Raw genomic sequence first — 19,081 nt, 5'->3', positions numbered from 1 at the left:
TAACCATCAACCCTCATCTATAAGTAGTAACTTATAAGCGATCACTACTAGGTGAGTAGTGCACCCGCTCCCAAATCCCCATCCCAACCCCGACCGACTAGTCTAGTTCAAGTGTAGCACTGTAAAAACCAAAACCCACCAGAACAATACCGGGCTCCATCCACCCGCATGATCGGGCTCCACTCGTCCACGGCAGATTCGACAAATTACATCATTGGCTAATTTCCATCTGCAGTCTGCCAGCAATAAAGAAAAACAAAGTGACAGGGATCTTGATGCATCCATCGATGGGAGAAGGGGGGCGGGGGCGCAAGGGAAGCCACTCCCGGCTGACGGCTGACGGCTGACGACGGCTCGGGGCAATCAAACCTTCCTACTACCCAAACCGTCCTAAACTACCTGGACTACTACGGAGTACATAAGAATGTTTGGTGTTGACTAGGGACTAAGGAAAGCAAGCTTCTTGACTCGTGTCCCGATGGACCAATGATGGGGTCGTCCGGGGTGGGAATCGGGGGGGCCATCGGGGAGGGAGATGGCTCGGTACTTTTGAGAGAGTAGTTCTTTGGATTTGTAGACGCATGTGTGGGTATTGGTATGGGCGTGTATGTGCTGTACTCAGTAAGTGAGGTGTTGGGCGGTGGGATATGCGCTGCAGAAGTGGCGAGCTTGGGAGGTGTAACCTTGGTAACTTGGGGGTATTTTGTTCTGGATGGGAATGTTTCGGGGGTAATTGGCTGTGGTGATGGCGAGCTCGGGAGAAAGGAGTTTTGACTCTGGGTGTGAGTGTGAGTGTACACAGTAGGCGGTACTTCCTTAGGGCGATCGGGGAAGTGGGAAATGTGGTTGCAGAACTGAACTTAAGGGTGGGGTGGGGTTGACAGGTAAACCTGGTAAGGGACTAGACCCAGAGGGGGATAAGTTCGTGGCCGTGACAGCGGCCGCTGCCGGGGCTGGTTGGATGTGCTCTAGGGTTGAGGGCTGGTGAGTATCTTACTGTGGTTTAGCCAAGTTGAGGATTATTGCCTGAAGCTTTGTTCTGGGCTATAATGGCAGCAGTGTGTTATTGATGAACTGAAGTTAGGATCTAGGATCCATTGTCTCGCTTTGAGCCGTTGCATCGCCAGTTGAGTCGCTTGCTGTTTGATTCGCTTCACCATGACATGGTTCGTGATATCATGGGCCCTGCTGCTGAGCATATTATCTGTCGCATCACCCAAGCCTGCTACCGAGGGCTAGAATTCCAATCAATCTCGAACTGAAAGTCGAATGCTCAGTCCAGTCGCTACCTCAAATACCTTTAAGACTCTCGTGCTGGGATAACTGAGGTTTAGCGATGATTTCTTACACAGCATCAACAGGACTCTCGAAATGAGACACAGTAAGCTATTGATCCAGTACAGTGCATCAATAAGCTTTATCATCTTGCAGTCATCTAATAACATGAGCGGCTGATCTTATCTGATCTGATATCTGATCCGACTTTCTGTCTTACCTACTCAGTACTCTTCACTATATCCTGGCTGATCTTGGACTAAGCCACCTGGCCTATTGGCCCAACCTGAATGTGACTCTGTTCTGCGAGCTCTTGTACAACGCAAAACTTGCTGACTAGTTCCTCTGCTTGGTCCCGGTGCTTAAGAGGTGCGGGATAGGAGGGAGGTCTGGAGAATGGAAGGTTATAGAATAGGCTGACAGGCACATGTACAAGATGCGCGTCGAAGATAATCCATCTACACCTGTATCAGACACTTGCCAATGACCCCATGCTGCTATCTCATGTTGTTAACTTTCGGCTCTCAGGTCTTTTGACAATGAACTGTGATAAAAGCTCGTGGTCTGCTTGTACTCTTAGAATCGGGCTTGCGAGTACAATATAAGGTAGATACCGGTCATTCTATCAGACAACCCACTCGAGAACAGTCAAGGACCCCATGCACATGACCAGATCACTCACCTTGCACCGACAGGAGTCATTCACCCGACCGTTGGATTGGGGTAGTACAGTCCATCAGACGCGGACCGGGAGTGACTATGAGGGGCGGTGGTGCCTGCCATTCCCACAACCTACAGCAGGACTATCTCTGAAAGAGAGTGAATACTCCTTCCAGGCATTCACAACCATCTATTATCATTGTCTGGCAATATCCTATTGTTCACCAGCATATCTATTGTTTTCCAAGCCCGTTATCCTCACGTTGGCATATTCTTATCAAATCTCCTATAAAACGCCTAGGTCCACCATCTGATGTTGCCGATCTTCATCTAGACCATGGATCTAGTTCAACTTGGCTCTATCACACCAAAGGACGTCCGCGATGAGCAATCGAAAATTTCACGTCATCATAGTGGGCGCGTCGATCGCGGGCCTGACTCTCGCTCACTGTCTTTCCAGCGCCAATGTCGACTTCACAATTCTGGAGGCCAGGGCCAATCAGATCACTCAGGGTACTGGGCTCGTACTGCAGCCGAACGGGGCCCGGATTCTGGATCAATTGGGGTTGTATGATAAGGTACTGCGCCAGGCAGAGCGCATCGTGTCGTACACAACATATTTCGACAGTGGGCGCCTCCTACTGGACATTGACACACGGCACATAACTTCTCGGCGGTAAGATCTGATTGATGTGATTGTTGTTGAGCGGAGCTGATCTGAAGGTAGGACGGGCTATCCGCTCTCCATCATCTCACGGCAAGCATTATTGAGCATCCTCTTCGACTACCTTCCTCGCCAAGACCGCATCCGCTTCAACCAGAAGGTTATTCAAGTGGCTCCATCGGCCAGGGAAGTTACTGTCCACACCGCCGATGGTTCACGACTCTCTGGGGATATAGTGGTTGGGGCAGATGGTGTACACTCCATTGTACGCTCGCAGATGTGGCAATACATCCAATCCAACAGACGCGCTGCTCGGTTTGTTCTGGCGAGGGAGATACCTCTGAAAACATCGTTTGCTGGAGTCTTTGGCACTGCCAACCCTGTCGCAGGACTCAAAACGGGCGTGGTCTACCGTACATTTGGAGCTGGATGGGTAATGCTCATCATGGTTGGCAAAGATGCACAAGTGTTCTGGTTCATCTCTATAGCATGGCCGCATTCGAGTCGGCAGGCTTGGAGACGTCAGCAAGGGAAGACGAGCGTTGCACCACTCCTGGCACCATTCCTCGACAAACATGTATCCAGTGAGGTCACCTTCGGGGAGCTGTATGACCGCACAAATTCGTTCACGTTCGTTCCGCTCGAGGAGTCTTTCCAGAATCAATGGTCAGCAGGCCGATTTGCATGTATAGGGGACGCGGTGAACAAGGTAGGCAACCGTGCCCTACCATACCATCAGCCCCTAGGCTAGAACTGATCAGTTTGCAGACGACTCCCAACATAGGGCAAGGGGCGAATTGTGCCATGGAGACAGCTACTTCCCTTGGAAATTACATCATGCTAGCCAGCAGAACCGATGCTCCCTGGACGGAAGCCTATCTGGAGTCACGATTACAGACTTGGGAGAACGAGTACAGAGGTAGAATGAGGCTGTTCTCGTGGGTATCGCAGTCAGTCGCACGCGTGGAGGCAGGTAGTAACTGGTGTCTGAGACTTCTCCGATCTTACTTCAGTTACTACCATGCCGCAATGGGCATTGCCCTTCTCGGTGATCTAACCCCACAAACGGCACGAGTACAGCATCTTCCTTTACCGCTGCGACGAACAGCTGCTCCAAAGAGTCAGAGTGATCCACAGGAGAAGATATGGAGTGATCGGTTCTCAGGATTGCCTGTGGTGTCAACCATGATTGTGGCATTGCTATTCATTGTCCAGTCGCTCACAAGACCAAAGGATGGTGGAGTAGATTAGCTGGCTTAGCTAGGGCCATATCTTAGATAGAACAGGAGCTGAACTCGCACTACAGAATTCTTTTGCGCGATATGATTTCCGACGGGGGCGATATAATAGTGAAGGAGGGAAGGCAACCGTATTGTTTGAGGCGGCATGAAGCGAAAAGAGGTTTTGGCTCGCTTCCCGCTCCGCCAGTTGGGCCCATTTGCGGGATTTACCAAAGCCACTGATCTCAGTCTCGTACCAGCATCAGGTCCAAGCTGCTTTGAGGAGTGGTTTGGATTAACCCCTCAATCTCGCACTCCGCATGTGGTGTTGATGACAATCGACTGGGCCCTGCAAAAATCTCGCATGGCAGCTGCATAGCGTCAAGAGCATGGTTGACACATGACAGAATGTGACCCCAAGTATAAAGAGCAAGCAAAGCACAATACGCTTTTGCCTGTGTTATTCTCCCTCAGCTTTCTCTCTTTCATCTATCTCTTCGGTGTTTGCTTTCCTCAGAGGATCTCTACCCTCTAGTCCAACATGGCGCGCCAACGGTCAAGCTCGCCAAAAGCAGAGGCAACCCGCCTCCGCTGGCAGGAGGTAGACGAAGAGACTGGTCTCCAGCCCAAGAAACTGCTTCCAGATCTCTCAAGAACTGTGTCAACTATGTCAAACAACTCTCAAATGTCTGCGCGGGGTCGGAACCGGAGGGCAACTGTTGATCCTTCACTTTCATTGCCAATCCATTACCGCACTGTGTGAGTGCTCTCTCTTAATAAATCCTGCAAGCATAGCAGATAAACTAACAGTGACCGCTGTAGCTCCTTCGACATCGATGAAGCAAGAGAAAAGGAACTGGCTGAGACCGCCAAAACGAAGAACAATGTCGTGACAGGTAGACATCCTCAACTTGGAACTTGTTATCCTGCGGGTTGTGGCTGACTTGTAATCTCTTTTCCAGACCTCTCGAATCTCGACTGGCATCAAATTTCCACCGAAGAGCTACAGAAACGATGGAAAGTCGATATATCGCAGGGGCTCTCACGCGAACAAGTCCAGCAAAGCTTACAGGAATACGGAAAGAATGCTCTCTCGCCACTGCCACACCAGTGGTTCTGGCAGATATTTGGTTACTTCTTCAAAGGCTTCGGTGCCATCCTCCTTATAGGAAGTGTTCTGGTGTTTGTCTCATGGAAGCCTCTCGGGAATCCTCCAGCTATAGCCAATCTTGCCTTGGCTATCGTTTTACTTGCCGTGTTCTTCATTCAAGCTGGGTTCAATGCGTGGCAAGATTGGTCATCATCACGAGTCATGGCGTCGATCACTGCCATGTTGCCGGAAAGTTGTCTTGTTCTCCGCGACAGCTCACTCACTGTGGTCTCTGGACCGGAAATTGTTCCTGGTGATGTTGTGCATCTCACAGCCGGAACCAAGCTGCCTGCTGATTTACGCCTGGTCGAAGTCTCCACTGACGCGAGCTTCGATCGTTCGATTCTGACTGGTATTCCCCCTCCCTAAGACACATGGCAGCTTGTTCTAAGAAGTGTCTGAAGGTGAATCCGCCCCGATCAATGGAACGGTCAACTCTACGGATGACAACTACCTCGAGACACACTGTATTGGTCTACAGGGGACACACTGCGTGGCTGGAAGTGCCGTGGGCGTCGTCGTCTCCACTGGTGACTCGACCGTCTTTGGTCGAATTGCCAAGCTGACCAGTGAGCCCAAGAAAGGCTTGACCACCTTGGAAAAAGAGATCCTGCGCTTTGTGTCATTCATTGTTGCAATCATGCTAGCTATGATCATTCTTGTTGTTGGGGTTTGGTATGTTTTGCCTGAGCGCAGCATGTTGCTCGATACTCACAATCCATAGGGCTGGATGGCTTCGAAAAGAACACCCTGACTGGATCAACGTTCCTACTCTGATCGTCGACTGTGTGAGTGTCGCTATCGCATTCATTCCTGAAGGCCTTCCAATCGCCCTTACCGCAAATTTGACAATCACTGCCAACCTCATGAGCAAGAACAAGATTCTGTGCAAATCGCTGAAGACTGTGGAGACTCTGGGTGCTGTCTCTGTAATCTGCTCCGACAAGACTGGAACGTTGACAAGGGTTTGTCTTATGAAATTGCCGGAGCGTCACTGTTTACTAATCTTGTGGCCTACCAGAACAAAATGTTTGTTACAGAGTGTGCCATCTCGACAACCTGCTTTAGCCCTGATTCAGCAAGGGATGAGATGAACAGGAAAGGCAAGAAGAGCGGAGTCCACCAGCTTCGCGCCATGGCCGGTCTCTGCAATGCAGCTGAATTTGATGCCGCATCCATGCAGCTCCCGCTCCACGAGAGAGAGATCCACGGAAATGCCACTGATCAAGCCGTCCTGAGGTTATCCGAGGGTTTGGGATCGGTAGCCAAACTGCGTCAAACGTGGAAAAAGACCTATGAGCTGGCTTTCAACAGCAAGAACAAGTTTATGGTACGGACATTCACACTTGCTGAACCAGAGGGACTAGGGCTCGCGATGTCTGCCGCAGAGTCTTCGCAGTTTAAGCGCAGCGATATGTAAGTTGGCAAACGCGCATTCATTTGGGCAAAAGTACTTACAGGCCCTGGGTAGTCTCTTCACGATTAAAGGTGCACCGGACATTCTTATCGACAGATGCTCGCAATTCATTGATCTTGATGGTAGCGTGCAGCCACTGGAAGCGCGGATGCTGGCTCGGATGAAAGAAGTCAAGGACCAGTGGTCTGCAGAAGGAAAGCGCGTAATTCTCCTCGCGCGAAAACTTCTCTATTCGGCTGAGATAATGTTTCAGCCATCCTCACACGAGTATGAGACTGAAATGCTGAACCAAGCGAAGACCGGGCTGGTTCTAGTCGGCATGGTCGGTATTGTCGATCCTCCGAGGGAAGAAATTCCAGACGTCATCAGTACCCTGCGACGCGCAGGGATTCGGATCTTCATGGTGCGTATCCGTGCAGATATTAAGATCTGGGCTGCATTGTGCTAACTGCATCTCCACCAGGTAACCGGCGACTTTGGCCTCACAGCGCTGGCTATCGCACGGCAATGTGGAATTGTTAGCACAAACGGTCTCGTTGATGATGCGACTGCTCTCAAAAGATCAACGGACTCCGAGAAGGCCTCCAGTGCTCCTACTGCCTCCGCGATCACCATCAGTGGAGCTGACCTTATGAGTCTCAATGACCACCAGTGGGAACAACTCTGTCAGTACCAGGAGATTGTCTTTTGGCGAACCACTCCCGAGCAAAAGCTTCGTATTGTTCGCGAGTTCCGCGCAAGAGACGAGATTGTCGGCATGACTGGCGACGGTGTTAATGATGCGCCTTCTCTGAAGGCAGCTGACATCGGCATCGCACTGGGTAGCGGGTCCGACATTGCCATCGAGGCCTCTGACATGGTTCTTCTGGAGTCTTTCTCTGCCATCGTCGAAGCGGTACAGTACGGGCGGGTTGTCTTTGACAACTTGAAGAAGACAATTGTCTATCTTCTCCCAGCGGGCTCGTTCTCAGAGTTCTGGCCTGTCTTTTGCAATGTCGTCTTCGGGCTTCCTCAGGTCCTCTCGTCCTTTCTGATGATCATCATCTGGTAAACCTCCCCCTTTTTTGTTTTTAGAATAATAACTCGCATTAGCTAACAAGCTCAATCCAATCAGTTGCTTCACAGACTGCGCGGCCGCGACAGTCCTCGCCTACGAGAAACCCGAAGCCGACGTCCTCCTCCGTTCCCCACGCAAGCCCAAGCAGAACCGCCTCGTGAACTGGAAACTCATCTTTCATGCATACGGTGTTCTTGGCATTATTGAAACCGTCTGCTCCTTTGCCATGGCCTTCTGGTACCTTGAGCGCAACGGCGTCCCCTTCTCCGTCTTCTGGTTCAAGTTCGGCAACTACCCGTCCGACATTGACCAAGACTGGCTCACAGCCCGCCTCAACGAAGCCAGCTCTGTCTACTTTGTCAACCTTGTCGTGATGTAAGTTGCCTCCTCCTGTACCACTGCTCGTCGATGTTCTCTTCTCATTCCGACAACTAACATCGAGACCAAAAAACCAGGCAATGGTTCAACCTCATGGCCGTCCGCACTCGCCGCCTCTCCATCTTCTCGCACCCACCAGCCTTCAATAAAAAGACTCAGAACCTACTCCTCTTCCCCGCCATCTTGTTTGCCTTCGTCATGGCCATCTTCTGGCTCTATATCCCCCCGCTCCAGCGCACGTTGAACACAACCAGCGTCCCCGCGATCCATTACTTCCTGCCTGCGGCATTCGGGGTGGGGATCGTGGTGCTGGATGAGCTGCGGAAGGCGGGAGTGAGGCGGTGGCCGAACGGCCTCCTGGCTCGATTCGCGTGGTGAGAGTCTGTTGCTTTACTTTGCTTTGTGGCCGGTGGTTTCAGGAGTATTGCTTAGAGGCTAGGCTACATACATATGTACTTGGTTGGGAGGCCCACCGGCAGGTTACACCCGGATCCCGGTGCATGTTGGTTCCGATTTAGACTAGGATCTCTGCTTTATCCGAATGGGGTAGTTAGACTAGCTTGTCGGCCATAGTGCAGTGGTCTGGTGGATCTGGACTCTGTCATACCTGGTTACTTACTAATTATGGGTTACGGCTGGCCGGGATATGGCTGGCTGGGCGGGAGGGGTTTTGAGTTATCTTTGTTCTTTTCGTTTCTTGATGTACATACATTCATACATACTTACATATGATATACGATAATTGCATGGATGGCATTTCTCCGTCCATGTATATCCGAGTTGACTTCGGTAGGGCGGGGACAGTGGTCTTGTGTCTATTATTGAATGACTCTTTGCCCGGAGAGGGACATTCAGAGTGGTGTTTGCACATTTTGGTCGGTAGTCAGGAAGCGGTCTGATCTATTGTCGCCACAATTGAGGACCAGGTATACCATGTGCACTCCGCAGAATTGACAAGCAAGCACCGTGAATAAAGACACGACTATCAAATTGCCATAGCCTAGTGCTTTATGTGTATGCAGACTACCACAGTCTCCCACCCTACGCTTGCACTCACGAAACAAAGTTTAATTTCAGGTATCATGTATATTTGCTCATTGATGGGACTTTTTAAATAAGAAAAAAAATAAATATGGAAACCAGATTTCCAAGACATATACAGCCAACACCACCGAAGTATAGATAGAAGACGTTGCGTGAGGTCGTCGCCAGATACAGGACCAGAGAAGGGCGAACGGCGGATTGGGGAAAAGAAAAATTACAAGGTAGATGATAGATGGGACAAAAAGGGAGGAGAGGAAGAAAGGGACGGGGTTTGGAGGGGTATTCTGTACAGACGCGGCGAGGGAGGGAGAGAGAAAGAGAGATGAAAGGGCAATCTATCACCAGAAGTAGGGGTTGCCGTAGACGTCTTCGTAGCATTGGTAGGAATCGGGGCAGCTATTACACGCTTCGGTTAGCATCGATTGTTTGTGATGGAGGCGCAGAAGATTGAAGGTAAAAGAGAACGTACTAGACAGGTTCCTGTCCGAAGATGATATGCCAAGTGTACTCCATCACACCCGCGGCCAGCTTGTCCGACAGCGGGGTGGTCAGCACCCACTCGTAGAACCACATGTAGTCGCTCAGGGGCCGCTGGAGCACCTGGTCGCGCGAGACGGCGAACTGCGAGCAGCAGGCGACGGCGACGACCTCGGGGACGTCGGTGTTGTTGAAGAGCTGCTCCCAGGCGTCCGCGTAGACCCGTTCGGTGGTCTGGCCCGACTGGGGCGGGTTGCGGAAGGGGCGGATCTCGTCCGGGCAGCCGGGAGTCATCTGGCAGCGGAGGTTTGCGTAGCCGTTGCGCTGGACGAAGTCGGTCTGCAGGGCGCGGATCGAGTCGACGTTGCTGTATTCCATGGTGTCGGTGTGCCAGGCGCCCGGGTAGCCGTCGCGGTGGCTGTGGATAAAGACGATCGTCGACGGGAGGTCGTCGTAGTGTTCGATGATATATTGGAGGTAGGCGAGACTCTCGCGGCCCTTGTTCTGGGGGGTGTGTTTGGCGGCATTGACGTCGTCGACGGTGTAGATGTAATTGCGCCAGCTACGAGAACAGAAAAGATCTTAGTTAGCGAGACAATTCTGCTTCCATTGAAGAAAGCGCACAGCTGGGGGTTCCGGCGCAGCCGTGCATAGAAAACAAAAAAGAGAGTTCGCAAAGATAAAGTTTAGATTGAGGGGAAACATACTCCGCCAAGTCGTTGCTAACCCAAGCTGTATCCTCCGCGGCCAATTTGGCCATGACAATCACCCGGTCATTGGGAACGATAATCGGAGTGGTTTCGTAGACCGGCCGTGACCCGAGCGCGATACCGTCGTCGTTGTCGTCCGCCGCGGCGGCGGATTGATCCTTCTTCCCCCCTCCCACCACCGGGAGTTCCTCCTTAGAGGCCGGGATAGTGGCATCCTTGCTCTTGTCGTTGGCCGCGGGTTCCGACGAGCCCGAACCGCCGCTTACGCCGTTATAGCTCCAGCCGGACTGGACGCGCGAATCATCCTGGACGAGATCGAGGTGGCGCTTGATCAGGAAGATGGCGACGATAAGGAGGGCGGCCGTACCGATACGGTAGGATAGTCTCATTTCATAACATTTGCTTGCTGTCTTACGGCCGAGGGGGGCTTTGGAATGGGGCGCGTGGGTGGCTGAATTCTGGATAGAAAGAGATTCCAATGAGCGATCGGTTTTAAGGCAAGGAGAAGGAGGAGAGGGGGGTGGAAGGGAAGAGGGAGGTCAGTAGTAATAAGAAGCGGAGAAATAAGGAGAGACACAGCGGGCAGCGGACACGGCAGGGCAAGACAGCAAATTAAACATCAGGGTGATTTAGGAGGACTTACTCTATGACGCCGAGGAGTTATTGTCTATGACTAGGGAATGGCGATTTCAGTCAGTCAAGAAGGAATGGAGTGATTGAAGAAGGAATGAATAGAAGGCAAGGAAGAAGAAAAGAAGCAGCAGCAAAGCAGCAAAGCAGCAATGAAGCAACGAAGCAGAAGCAGAAGAGCGGAAAGGAAAGAAGCAAGAGCCGGCCCCGTCGACGGGGGCCTGAGGCTTATCACCACCGAGTCTTTGCGCGGATTGGTGGATTGCCTGGTGGAGAGTGGAAGGGTTGTATGTATGTATGTATGTATGTATCGTACTGTCAGATGTAATTTTGCCCAGGCGCAGGAAATACCAGCCGAACAGTGGCTGTTTATAGACAGTAGACAGTAATTTGGCATTGTAAAGCATTTTAATGGACAATGAATAGGCTATTTTTACCAGATTCTAGACAGAGGTCTCACTTGTCCCATAGAATCATCCACATAGAATGCAATGCAAAATTGTCAAGCAGCAATTGTTCTGTAGGTCTCCGTAGAATCCCTAGAATAGTAATGTATGTCGCCATCCCCCCTTGTACTTGCGTTGCACATTACAGGCTTCTGTTCTTTTCTTCTTACCCCCCTCACGTTAGGCAACATGACGGGACGATCATTGCAGTCCTTCAGCCAAGTACGTACCCAGTAAACTCCATCTCCGGTGGGACGAATAGCATGAGTGCTGCCGTGTTTCCTCTCTCGGTGGGAAATGAACAATCCAGAGAGATTGTGTGGTGTGCCTGATCTGGGCCAGCCAGCCAGAAAAAGATCCACCGGCGAGTTCGAGTCTATCTCAAACGTCCCACCGAAACCGCGGGTGTGAGTGGCCACTGATAACCCGGCCATTCCACTTTGAACCCTTTTTTTTTTCTGCTGCCCTTTCTCTGCACTTCTGGTTCTAGCCCAGTCTCAGTCTCAGTCTCTCAATCCCACGATCAACCAGCTGCACTGACAGTCAGCTTGATCATTCACACAAGCCTTGTTAGACGGTTTCGAATTCCAACCAAGAAGGCAAAAGGTTGTGCCCGTGGACAGTACGGTACTCGCCTCGTGTATGTGGAACAGACATCCTTAACTTAGTTGTTGTTTGTTGTATGTAGTACAGCAGCAGAGAGAAACAATGCCCTTGTCAATTGCCCTCCCTCACCCTCCCCCTCCCCTCTTCTTCAGTCACAACACAACACAACACAACCTCGGCAATTAAAAGGCCACCACTGCAGGACAATCGAAACTTCCCCAAGAATCAAATCCATCAATAGGAACAAACCCCAATCCCACCTGATGCTTGCCGATCAATTCATTCGTCCCTGTTGAGAAATGAAAATCTTGGACGATCGAGCAAGACAGCAGTGAACATAACATAGAGTCTGAAACACGTCTTTTTTTTTCACGACTGTCAGCCCGCCGCCCGGCCTGCGGGTGTGGGGCTCGTATCGGGCGCGCGGAGTTTTGTGTCTGGAAGGGATCTGGCCCGTTGCAAATCTGGCAGGATCTTGTACGGGTTTGAATGTGGGAAGGGGGAGCGGGAGGCGGAGCTCGGAGGGCCTCGTGAAGGGTTCACTCAACGATATTTGAGGTTTGCAAGTTTACACAAGCGTGATCTGTTCACTAGCAGGCTGTGGACCATGAATAACCTAGTGGTATTGTGTACAGTACACACAGTAACAACTTCCTTCAATGTTTGAAAGGCGGTTTGTTTTTAGAGGAAGGCCTGTCCCACACTCTCATTTTACTAACGTTATCCATCGCCTCGAATACCTCAAACAGTCAGCAATACGACGATCCGTAAATCAACACGACTCGCTGAATTTTTTTTTCATTTGTTTCTATGTTTAAATAGCACCTAGAAGTCACATTAAATAATGCCTGGACCAAACACACCTGACGTTCAAATCATAATCTCATAATGGCTAATAACTCGTCAACCTGGAATCAATCGCAAACTGTTCGATTGCAGATTTTGACTCCAGAAGGAACCTTAGTACTTGCAAAAGCAACCAAAATAAGAGGCCGTCCCGGCAGCACGACAAAGATGCCGTAACGAATATACCTGGGCGAGTGACTCAGAGGCATGATCATCTTGGCAATCGGGCACTCGAGAGACGAAATGTAAGCTGGCTTACTATCACTGTTGGCGGTTGCAAGATCACATAGTATCGTCAGCTTCAACTGACCAGAGTACTTTAGAAACAGTTCATGTCATGTCCATTAGATCCTCCCAGAAGCGCCCTCATAAGATCTATCTAACGACCACCCAAATCCGATGCCATGCCAGCAATCATATGTAGCAGTTCGAGCAAAACCACAAGACAAAGAAAGAGAATGGAAAAAAAGTACAAACACAGCATGAAGAACAGAAGAATCAAAAGTCGTATACATCGTCATCAAATCATGCAAAATGGAGGAGAGAAATGCCGAATGCAGGTCGAACGCCCAACCGAGGTCCTCTCAACGCAAAGAACATACAGGGGCCGAGCAGTAGATGCGATGGCGTGAGGCAGGAAGACATAAGTTGTGGAGATTCCGTGCAGAGGTAGATGATAGCCGGAAACGAGAACCGAGGAACGCGCGCGATCAGCAGCATCCCCCTTTCTTCCTGGCCACCTCCACCGGAACATCGACCTCATCGCCCTGGCTGCTGGGCGGGAATCCAAGCCAACTGCGCCGCTTGTCGCCATACCCCAGCCGAAAGCTACCGCTGCCATCGATATTCGCCGGACTGGCCGGGGGCATGCCATCGAGTGAGGACGGCGACAGCAGCGACGGGCTCAGCCCGGCCTCGCGCTTGTTGCGCTGCTCGACCAGCTTCCGCGTGATCACCCGGAACACCTCCTCGATGCCCTCCCCGTCCTTGGCGCTGATCTCGTGGCAGCAGTCCCATCCGATATCCTGGCCCCAGAACCCGCTGCTGCGCTTGCTGTCGATGCCCTGGGGCGTGCTGGACGAGGGGCCGTATCCCGCGGACGGAGGAGGGGTCGAGGCCTGGGTGGGGTAGAGCTGTTCGGCGACGTAGGCGATGGTGCGCTCGAAGGGGACCCGGCGGCGCGAGGGTTCCATGGTCACGATGTCGGATTTCGTCCCCACCACGTGGATCACGATGGGATCGTCCTCGAAGACGTTCTTCTTGAGCTCGAGGAGCCACCCGGTCATTTCTTGGAAGCTCTGTTCGTCGGTGATGTCGTAGCAGAGGAGGCAGGCGTTGGCGCCGCGGTAGTAGAGTCGCGAGATGCTCCGGAACCGTTCCTGGCCAGCAGTGTCCCAGATTTGGAGGCGAACAATGGTATCGGAGGCGCTGTCGAGGACGCGTTTCGTGACAAAGGAGGCGCCGACGGTGGATGCGGTGCCGGCGGGATCGAAGGCGTTCTTGACATAGCGTTGGACGAGGGAGGTTTTGCCCACGCCTGCGCCATGGATGTGTGTTAGTAGAGTTACATGTAGTGTTTGTGTCTGCTATTTTGTTGTTGGGAAGATAACTGACCCTGGGCGCCGAGGACCACAATCTTGGCCTCAAGAGATGAGCTCATGGCGGGGTAGAGAAAGAGGCGGGGCCGAGGGAAAGCTGGATTTGCATGTTCCAGCAGGAAGAAGAGATAAATGAAAGAGCGCGCACGCGCAAATGAGATAAGTTTGTACAAGAAGAAAAGGGAAAAAAAGAAAGATAAGACAGAGAGTGAAAGAGTGTCAGAGTGTGAGAGGAAAACAAGCGAGAGGCGTGGAGTGTGAAAGGATCAGTCAGTCAGTTAGAGTCAAGCAAGCAAGCAAGCAAGCAAGCAAGCAGGCAAGCAGGCAAGCAGGCAAGCAAGCAGGATTCAAGGAAGACGAGCAGCAGCACGCAGTCATTTCCAAGAAAGCGGGAACGAGGCTCAAACAACCAACCCACCAGCCATTCGTTCATTCACTTCTTCATTTCATTGATTCACTTCAGCCCCCCCTCCTCTCTCCTCCTCTCTCCTCCACCCTTTGACCCTCCGCCTAAGATCAAATCGGAGCCATCACGAACTAGAGCAGATCAGCCGATCACTGACGTCTGTCTGTCGTGCTCCCCGGTGCGCTCTTTCCCTCCTCTTATCGCAGTCAACTGGACTGTGAACAAGAATCGGAACACAAATAACTCAAGCCACTTAATTGAAGCTGTGTGCAAATGGGTTGAGCACTCATTGCAATCAATAATGTTCACATATCCAGACGCAACAGTGAAATCTGGGTAGTTCCCTTTTCCCCAAAGACCCTTCCTTCGGCCCCCCCTTACAGGGATCAGCTGGGCTTGCTTGCTTGGCTGCAGAACTTCTAGCCACGGAATTCGCCTCGAAACATTCACAATCTGAAGAACACTCCCTCCCTTCGATCGGTCTTTTCCGGAGCCATTGCTGACGAACGTAAATGATGGACTTTGTCCGGGAGTTCATCCCATCCTTGCAAATTTTGAGCCTCAGTCCAGAGCTATTGCAGGGCACAGACCGCTAGAAGGTGCGAGAGCCCGCAAAGAACGAGGTTGGAGCTTCTAGCCTTTTTTTTTCTCCTTCCCTTCCCTGCTCTCAACTCCCCTCAAGCGATAAGCGACCGACCGAGCGAAACTCGGACCACCTGCATGCAGGTCCCGCGGATTTCTACCACTCACCTTTCAACCAGACAGTCGGGACGTGGTCAATACTTTAATCTACTCGCCACAGGCCAATTTAGAATCTACGAATAGAAAGTGGTTAAGTCCAAGAAAATGCGCTTTTGAAATCATTCCATGTTCTATCCACACCTTTTATGGGTGGTGATCGGCCAAAATGGCCGATCCTGAGAAATGTACAGAAACTCTCACCATAAGGCAAAACAAGACAAACATTTGAGCCTCGACCTGTTCCACACATGTCAAGTCACTCAGAGGGGTAATCGCGTACGAAAATACAAAAAGATCACAACGGTACTCTGGGGGAATCTATATGTTCAACGAGTCGGGGGGCGTAGCCGAAACAATGCCAATACCACAATCATGTAACTCCGGTCGTAGACCAGCACTGTCCTCTGTCATACCAAAGCGACAGAAGTTTTGGAAGACAGAATAACAACATCACAAGTAAAGAAAAAAAGGACCAAGCATTGAAATTGCATCTAGCCGCCTTCTAGGGTGTCACTCAAGCGCAGACAACCAGGGCTGGCAGCAACGAAAGGTCCGAAGCATGCAACACGTCAAGGCATTGACTCAAACGTTATGAAAATGACATGCGAGCATTTTACTCGAAGTCCTTACCGCTGTTCGAGCCGGACAGATCAGCAGCGCTCGTCTTCTCTTCGTCGTTGGCGCCACCGAATCCGTACTCCATGGCTTTCTGCTCGACTTCGTCGTCCGTAAGCCTGGGAAGATCCTTGGCAGCCTTGACGTAGCTGATATTTTCGGTGAAGCCCTTGGCGAAGATGATGTCAATTTCCTCCAAGCTTCGGTTGGCTGTCTCCGGGTAAAAGAACCAGATGAAGGGAATGAAGAGGGCGTTCATGGCAGCGAAGAAGCAGTAAGTACCCCAGCCAATGTTAGACACCATCACGGGGGTAATCATAACAACGAAGAAGTTGAACAGCCAGTTACTGCATGTAGACACAGCGTTCGCCTTGGCCCGAGTCTTGATAGGTGACAACTCGGCCGGGTACAACCAGGGCAGAGGAAGCCAAGTAGCACCAAACGCAGCCATGTAGAGGAAAATGCCGAAAATCGATCCCTTGGCCGTCGACTTGGTACCGGGAATAAGGCAACCGAAGGTAATAATCATCGCAACACACTGAACGATCGAACCGCCCAGGAAAAGCTTGCGGCGACCGATCTTTTCAATAAAGAACCATGAGAATGTAGCAAAGATAGCATAGACAATCATGTTGACGCCGGAGATCAAAAGGGCAAAGTTAGTACCCTCTTTCAGGTTTTCTTCGAGGAGCAGGGGCAAGTAATAGATGACCGCGTTGCAGCCACCGAGTTGCTGAAAGATCTGAGACGAAGAGCCGATCAACATGCGACGAAGATGTTGAGAACGACCGCCGGTGAGCAGGTCACGATATGTCACACCCTGACCCGCAGCACTCGAACTAATGACATCGGTGTTAGCCTCCCGCGCGACCAGGGACTCAGATTCGCAATGGCTGCGAAGGTGACTAGACTTACGCTCTGATGGAGTCGATGACCAGCTGCTTCTGGAGCTGTGTCTCGTGGTCGTTGATCTCGAAGCCGCCCAGAGCCGCCAGCACGTACTCTCCCTCCTGGACGCGATCCTTGGCAATCAAGTAGCGCGGGGAATCAGGAAGGTAGTACATTCCGACGATGATAATCAATCCAAAGAAGATCTGGAAGGCGATGGGGAAACGCCACACGAGATCCTTGTTACCGAAGTGGGCACCGTAATCGATCCAGTAGGCAATAGCAGTACCGATAGCGATGATACCACCCTCGATACAGATCAGAAGACCACGGTTGCTTGTCTTCGAACATTCAGCCTGGTAAGTAGGAATGGTTGAGGTATTCATTCCGTTCCCGATACCGGTGATGACACGACCGATGAAGAATTGCAACAGGGGGATGTGGCCGGCAAACGAGGTAACCTGAATAATAACACCGATAATCATGATAGTAGCTCCGCACATGATGATCAAGCGACGGCCAAGTCTATCACCAAAGAACAGAGCGAACAAAGCGCCAAACAAGCAGCCTGCATGGTGTGGTCGTTAGGAATGATCAAATGCTAACCTGATACAGACTGTGAAGTATACGAACCCAACTCATAGACCGAGGTCACCAAGGCCTGCATCGTGGCATTGCCCTTGGTGGCAGTGAAAAGGTCTTGGAAAGCCGTGTCGCTGATAATACCGGACATGACACCCTCTATAGTAAACTAAAATTAGCTCAAGACTCTTCATGGTGGCTCCCAGAGACACCCGGTAAAGGATCAAGACATACGATCGTAACCGAACAAGAGGAAGCCCATCGTAGCAATGGTCGAGATGGACACGGACAATTTCTTGCCCGACATCCCTGCGTACGTCGGCGCCATGGTGATAGGATCTGTGCAAGATAACGGCAAACACTCAAAAAGATAAATGTAGAGGTTGAGGAATCCCAGTCAAGACGGATGGGATATCTAGAGCGATCGAACACTTAAGTTGAGTCGCTCTCTTCTCCAATGAACTCCTGTTTCAGTCGAGTCTCCCTTTGCTCGGTTTCACCCAGGGCTAGGAGAGGAGAAGAAGGAGGGATGCAATAGAGATGAGTGAGAATGAGAAAATCCGAACGCGGAGAAGTCGGGGAGGGAAGGGGGGGGGATTATCTACTTATCCCCATGGTGCTCACGGTCTCATGCATGCTGGTTGACAATCTCTTATCCCCCAAGCTGCTGGGCGAATACTCCACTAGTCGGCGACGGACATTGAAAACATAACCACACTCCTCATTATTGTTTGTTTTGTGGAGCAGCAGGGGACCGAATGCATCAATAACGCTGGGTTAAGCATCTTTTGGGGGTGGATCCAAAGGCCCACTGTGGGTGGGCAATGAGCAATGACATCACGGCATTTTCCTTGGGACCACTAAAACATTTCCCTAGAAATTGATTTAATTATTTTGCTTATTTTGTGAAATAATTCAGGAAAAGAAAAAGAAAAAGAGGAAGAAAAAAAAGAAAAGAAAAGACATAAATGGAGGGGGGAAATATTGTAGCCGCAAAAAAGGGGGACGGGGAGGAAGGCAAAGAATCGTACCAAGGATTGTTATTCAATCCCACCCGAGGCTACCTGAGAATCGGGATGGGCCCTGCAGTTGGCCCTTTGTGGGTGAGTGAGTTAACATAGCAGGTGTCACTCGTTATTGTCCATTTCCGACACACAGGTTAAGACGCAGCATCGGGGCCATAATGGAAGCAAGGCTACAAGCCTGTGACATGTCTAGCAGTCACAAGTACGTGGCTGTGGTGTCCGAGAAATGTGTGCATCAAGGAATAATAGAGGATACTGTCGGTAGAAAGGCCCGGCGTAGAAGATCTGATGATGGGTAACATAGCCCAGCTGCCTGCCGGAGCGGAACTGCCGATTCCCAACGTGGAATCAACTGTGCAGGGCTGAGTTGCCTGTTGAATTGGCATGTTCCACTCAATTGAGCAACTCAAGCGAGGGGTACTTCATAATGGAGAATCCTCGTGCCGGCTGAATAATCTTACATGTTATCTCGCCTGCCTGGACTGGACTCCTGGAGTCAGTGCCCGCTCCCGGGGGAATCTGAATGCGGGCGCCATTGTTGTTGCAGTATTTAAGCCTCCAAGACTCGATTCCCGCTGCCTAACATCCACCATTATCAGGGTTCAACACACGTCTATTGCAATTGCATCACAGAACAAGATCTCCC

The 19,081-nt window shown here is 51.1% G+C and overlaps 5 protein-coding genes across 5 annotated transcripts; 2 read left to right on the top strand and 3 right to left on the bottom strand.

Moving 5' to 3' along the window:
* Positions 1-2,318: 2,318 nt before the first annotated feature.
* Positions 2,319-3,850, top strand: BO72DRAFT_387019 (FAD-dependent oxidoreductase; the record flags this gene model as incomplete). Its single annotated transcript, XM_040941664.1, has 3 exons — positions 2,319-2,611; positions 2,663-3,299; positions 3,368-3,850. The coding sequence occupies 3 exons, from the start codon at positions 2,319-2,321 to the stop codon at positions 3,848-3,850; spliced, it is 1,413 nt and encodes a 470-aa protein (XP_040797520.1).
* Positions 3,851-4,076: 226 nt separating this feature from the next.
* On the top strand, positions 4,077-8,599 carry BO72DRAFT_437372 (cation-translocating P-type ATPase). The gene is made up of 10 exons (XM_040943349.1): positions 4,077-4,578; positions 4,642-4,715; positions 4,782-5,321; positions 5,374-5,644; positions 5,694-5,934; positions 5,991-6,385; positions 6,441-6,789; positions 6,850-7,433; positions 7,501-7,818; positions 7,899-8,599. Exons 1-10 carry the CDS (start codon positions 4,361-4,363, stop codon positions 8,197-8,199), a joined length of 3,291 nt encoding a protein of 1,096 aa, XP_040797519.1. The 5' UTR covers positions 4,077-4,360; the 3' UTR covers positions 8,200-8,599.
* A 369-nt stretch (positions 8,600-8,968) lies between these two features.
* BO72DRAFT_451692 (DUF3431 domain-containing protein) lies at positions 8,969-10,542 on the bottom strand. The gene is made up of 3 exons (XM_040945550.1): positions 10,050-10,542; positions 9,335-9,904; positions 8,969-9,261 (listed from the first exon to the last, which is right to left on the bottom strand). Exons 1-3 carry the CDS (start codon positions 10,439-10,441, stop codon positions 9,204-9,206), a joined length of 1,020 nt encoding a protein of 339 aa, XP_040797518.1. The 5' UTR covers positions 10,442-10,542; the 3' UTR covers positions 8,969-9,203.
* Positions 10,543-13,195: 2,653 nt separating this feature from the next.
* Positions 13,196-14,559, bottom strand: BO72DRAFT_235369 (Rab family GTPase). The gene is made up of 2 exons (XM_040939888.1): positions 14,195-14,559; positions 13,196-14,117 (listed from the first exon to the last, which is right to left on the bottom strand). The coding sequence occupies exons 1-2, from the start codon at positions 14,238-14,240 to the stop codon at positions 13,291-13,293; spliced, it is 873 nt and encodes a 290-aa protein (XP_040797517.1). The 5' UTR covers positions 14,241-14,559; the 3' UTR covers positions 13,196-13,290.
* Positions 14,560-15,756: 1,197 nt separating this feature from the next.
* BO72DRAFT_235385 (putative MFS monosaccharide transporter) lies at positions 15,757-18,171 on the bottom strand. The gene is made up of 4 exons (XM_040939889.1): positions 17,645-18,171; positions 17,462-17,569; positions 16,856-17,396; positions 15,757-16,779 (listed from the first exon to the last, which is right to left on the bottom strand). The coding sequence occupies exons 1-4, from the start codon at positions 17,736-17,738 to the stop codon at positions 15,939-15,941; spliced, it is 1,584 nt and encodes a 527-aa protein (XP_040797516.1). The 5' UTR covers positions 17,739-18,171; the 3' UTR covers positions 15,757-15,938.
* Between the last annotated feature and the right edge of the window lie 910 nt (positions 18,172-19,081).

Source organism: Aspergillus fijiensis (assembly GCF_003184825.1).
Source record: "Aspergillus fijiensis CBS 313.89 unplaced genomic scaffold BO72scaffold_59, whole genome shotgun sequence".
Classification (NCBI taxonomy): Eukaryota; Fungi; Ascomycota; class Eurotiomycetes; order Eurotiales; family Aspergillaceae; genus Aspergillus; species Aspergillus fijiensis.
This window is presented reverse-complemented; position numbering and strand designations above follow the sequence as displayed.